A 4,613-nucleotide genomic window follows, 5' to 3' on the forward strand; every position below is an offset into this window, starting at 1 on the left:
AACAATAAGAACACGAAATACACTGAGTGTTCTGCTGTCATCTCATCCATTGACATGTGAATAGTAGCGTGTTGCCTGGACTTTCATGAATTGTAGTAATGCAGTACTGTTTCTGCAATTTACAATAACGTGTGCACAGGCATTTGTAATATATATTGTGGGCCTTGTATCCGTAGAGGGGTTCAGAGTCATCCCTTCGCCTGTTGTACCGTACAACACTAACATCACAAACACACAGAAGCACACACGAGTTGGTGCCATCGCATACCGCACAAATCCAAATCCTTCCCTTGCATCCAGGTCTTTATATTCCACACACTTTCAAGATGCTACATTTGTGAAGCTCTGTTTATTTTGTCCATTGTATGTTTGGTTTCCCTATAACTAGGACATTGTTTTTCACCAAATCATGCGATTAAGGCCCTGGAGCAAAAGAGTTGTTAAAAATAAAGCAGTTTTCCTACTTGCCTCCATGAGAGCGTTTACATCTTTGTGGACTATGAATATATATATAGAATTATCTGGCATTGGAGAGGGGCTGGTTGATATAGCAACACATTTCAGTATCATGTCTGGTCGAAATAGTTTCACTAAAAAATTAAAAAATAAAAAATAAACAAAGGATGAAGCTCACAGCCATCAGGGCATGCCAGAAACTGAAGGTCATAAAAACAACTTTAGAATAATGTACAAGCCATGCTCCATTAGGATGGGAATGTTTTAAATTGGCAAAAGGGTACTTGAAAGGGGTTGACATTACTTTGCTTTAATCAGACTTTTCTTGGATGCTTTTTCATGAACTCCAAGTTCTTTTCAGTGGTTGAGGTAGCACTCCTCTCCTGCCAATGGCATTTTCATCTCAATGTTAGAGCCTTGCCGATGTGTTGGGCAGGGCACATGGAACATGAGCAGGCTTTAAAGGGTGAAGTGGAAAAGTGATGTTGGGGCTGATGCGAAGAGGAGAGAGATCACCCTGAAGGGATTGTACATCCATAACGTCCATTAGAGCTGTAGTAAACAATCTTGTGAGCAGAATCTTTAATCATTTCACTCAATGCATCTTTGGTAAACATCAATTACAGAAAGCATTTGATAACCATGAGATTCAGCACTGCTAATGACAAAAGTGAACAGTTTTGTACAAATCAGTACAGGCAGTGCAAGTTTCACTCATCCATGTAGAACATGTGCAGAAAGCGTGAATGATACCAACTCAGTACAAGCTTTCCCCCAGATAGGCACAGCGTAGATAGTAAGCTTCCTTCTCATAGAACAGTAGACAAGCTTCACTCACATGCAGGAAAAGAACAAGTGCTACCACTCCCATCTACAAACAGGTACTGTACACACAGAAGCACTGTAAGCTTTCCTCACATCCAGATGGAGATAAGTTACTATAAATTCACAGTAGCTATGCCTACTTCCTAGAAGAGACTAATGGGTCAAAGATCAGGAGGAAGTACATCATGAGATAATGTTCCAGAATATAAAGACATTTTAGTGTGGTGGAACCTAAAATGAAATTGAATGGAAAAAGTGTAAGGCATTTAGGTCTCCCACATCACACGCTCACACATCTCAGCAGCTAGAGAAAAGAAAGCAGTCAAGAGCGAGGATCTCCTTCAACTTGCTGGAATCTAATAACACCAAAAAAACAATAGGACCCCTAACCCTCTTGTCTAATCACAAACCAATGACTCTACCATCACTCCTAAAAGCCGTACAGTCAAACAATTGTCTGCCATTTTAGGAGAACATCTAATTCTCAGTGATACCCAAATTGGCTTACCCTCACACACAAGTACATAACCAACTAGAGTTTATGCCATAGACTGTCTACAAAGTTAACAAATTTATACATGTCACTGTCCCGGTTCTGCCCTTTCTCAGCAGTATATGACACCGTAAACCCCATCTCGATTAGAAGTTTCAAATACTTTGAGCTGTACGACCAAGCATAGGAATTGGTTCCCTGTAAGGTGCATGCCTGCACCTTTGGGAGCCTGAGAACGCTGTGTCTTGTGTGAAGTGTGCAGACAGCACATTCAGTGAGAGACCGTTTGCGCCACTACTTTTGAAATGAGAGCAGCATGGAAATTACATTTTCTTGTTGCAGGATCTTGGGTGGAAATTGAGACCACCGTGGAAGAGGAGAACACAAAAAGACAGGCAAGTATCCCTCTTAACACAGCAGCCTGTGAGGTTAATGAGGAGCGCACATTCAGCAGCAAGTGGTTCCTGCACTTGCTGCATTCCTTTTAATAGGATCTTGACTGTTGCCATCATTCGGATAATGGGAACTGTGGTCCAACATATGATAGGGAGTTTTTTCTCCCACATTTCCCACATACATCATATGCAGAATGCTTAAATGAATTAGTATTTGATCTCGACCTGGGTTTCGCCAACACCCTAAGCAGTCCCCCGGTGCCTCAGGGCCCTACATTTAATGGGCAAGGATCTGGCTCCATAATAGACTTTATTCTGGTCTCTAATCGCTACGGGTCCATTGTTGAAGATTTTACTCAACATCAAATTGCGTTGAGTGACCACTACCCGCAGAGTGTAGGAATAATATTATTTGAACAAACCGTAGGTAAAGCCGATAGCCCAAATATTATTCTTGAAAATATCGCCTTAACTAGACAGAATGGTTATAGTCTGAGCTGGGAGAAGGGGATACCTACAGATTTAATGGTTGGGGTGGTAACTAACCGTAATGATGCAGTCATGGTATGTCTGGAGGGAAATGTCCCTCCTAAGGATGTTATTGATAATTTTATTGTAATTGCAGATTACATAAAAAAGGCTCTTACCATCAGTATAAAGCAGAATCCATGAGGCGTCAATTGCTAAAGATCCCTGTGCATTCTGGAGGGCAGTTAACGTACCATTCCTTAATGACAAGGTGGTATCAACAGTTGTGGTCGCTATCCACGAGAACAGATGGATTGAGCATTTTTCACTTTTATATGATTGACAACTCCACAACTACCTGAGACAGAATGCGGAGGGTACCCCGGATATATTAAACCTGGACGCCAGGGAGGAACTAGGTTTAAGGCTTAGTGATAAAGGGAATGCCACATTATTTAAGCTCAGTGAGGTTAATTTAGCGATTGCATCAAGTTCGAGAGGGAAGGCAGCGGGGCCGGATGGCGTCCCAGTTGATATTTTTAAAGCAAATATTGGTTTGTGGGGCCCCTTACTCACTTAAGTATTTAGGGGCAGATTTATGATGAGTGACGCAACTCTCCCGCAACGCAGAGATGCGTCAAATGTCTTGCGTTGCGGCTGCGACGACGCAAGTCAATGGTGAAGCGCCAAATCAATGAGTTAAAGCAGCGTGTCGCAACCTGGCAATCTGCGTCAGACAAAGTGACGTAGGTGCCGCAAAACTGCCGCAAGTCAGCCTGACGCAACGTAAGGAAAAGTCGCGTAAGGTCTTTAGCGACACGTAACGCCATTGCGGCGCCAGCGCAACACTGTAAAGTGCGGGATGCGTGAAAAGGCAGCAGGATAAGTGACGCAAATTGCTCTTGCAATAGCTGTGGACCACAGAAGGCAAACACAAATGGAAGAAGCACATACCAGCAGCCAGGACCCCCAGGAAAATCTTGGAAGCAGAAGCCCAGAGGCACAGGTTGACGCCAAACGGAAAAGGAAGTCAAATTTCAGCCATGAGGAAAATGAAACCCTGGTGGCAGAGGTCACCATGTACCAGCATCAGCTGTTTATAAATTCAAAGTTGCCCCATAGCAAAAAAGAGGCAATATGGAGGCAAATTGTACTGACAATAAATAGTGTAGCTCAGGCCAAGAGGACTGTCATTGACTGCAAAAAAAGGTGGCATGATTGTAAGCGCCGCACAAAAGAAAAACTTGCGGCAAACCGCAAGGCAGTCTTTGCAACTGGAGGAGGCAGCCCAGCAGACCAGGAGGACCTCGATGAACTAGAGGAGCAAGTGGCAAAAGTCATACCAGAAGAAATAGTGCTAGGAATTGCCGGTCAGGACAGTGCCGCCAGAGAAACTAAATAACACACAACAGGTAAGTACAAATAAGTGCGCATATCCCTGCGACGGGTGATGGTGTTCATTGCAGCTATAAATGTTCTGTCCCACAATAGTCCTTGTATTTTTTCAACAATGACAATGACTACAATAGTTATTCACACACATTCATATCTACATATGTCAATGACAATAAATTAATGTCCTTTCATTGGTATCGTAGCGCTTACTGCGTGACTGCTCATTGACTGTGATTTTATTTGCGCATTGCTGCCTGCAATTTATTGTCCCTGATAATATTGTTTGCATAGCGCTTTACTGCAAGACTGCTCTTCATTAATTATTGATCTGTGTACTGCTCGCTTTGCCTACTTCAATTTTTTTGTGCCTGATTGTGCTGGTGCCACTGTCCATTTAATAGTGATTTTCAGGTTGGGCTCCAACCTCGTCCTGTTTCAGTTTTGGCTTCCTGCCATTTAGTTGTGTGTTTGTTGTGCCTCCCAGCCCGGCTCTCCACCCCGCTCCCGCATCCCAGCTGCTCCTCGCTCGCTCTGCCCCCCTCCACTATCCACTTATGTCACAACAGCCTACGCGCAGTGGA

At 43.4% G+C, this 4,613-nt stretch overlaps 1 protein-coding gene across 1 annotated transcript; it reads left to right on the forward strand.

Annotated features, from left to right (window-relative positions):
- Positions 1–3,574: 3,574 nt before the first annotated feature.
- Positions 3,575–4,039, forward strand: LOC147678624 (myb-related transcription factor, partner of profilin-like). Its single transcript, XM_086945712.1, has one exon. It carries the CDS (start codon positions 3,575–3,577, stop codon positions 4,037–4,039), a length of 465 nt encoding a protein of 154 aa, XP_086801838.1.
- Positions 4,040–4,613: the final 574 nt, after the last annotated feature.

Source organism: Lissotriton vulgaris, chromosome 12 (assembly GCF_964263255.1).
Source record: "Lissotriton vulgaris chromosome 12, aLisVul1.2, whole genome shotgun sequence".
Taxonomy (NCBI): domain Eukaryota; kingdom Metazoa; phylum Chordata; class Amphibia; order Caudata; family Salamandridae; genus Lissotriton; species Lissotriton vulgaris.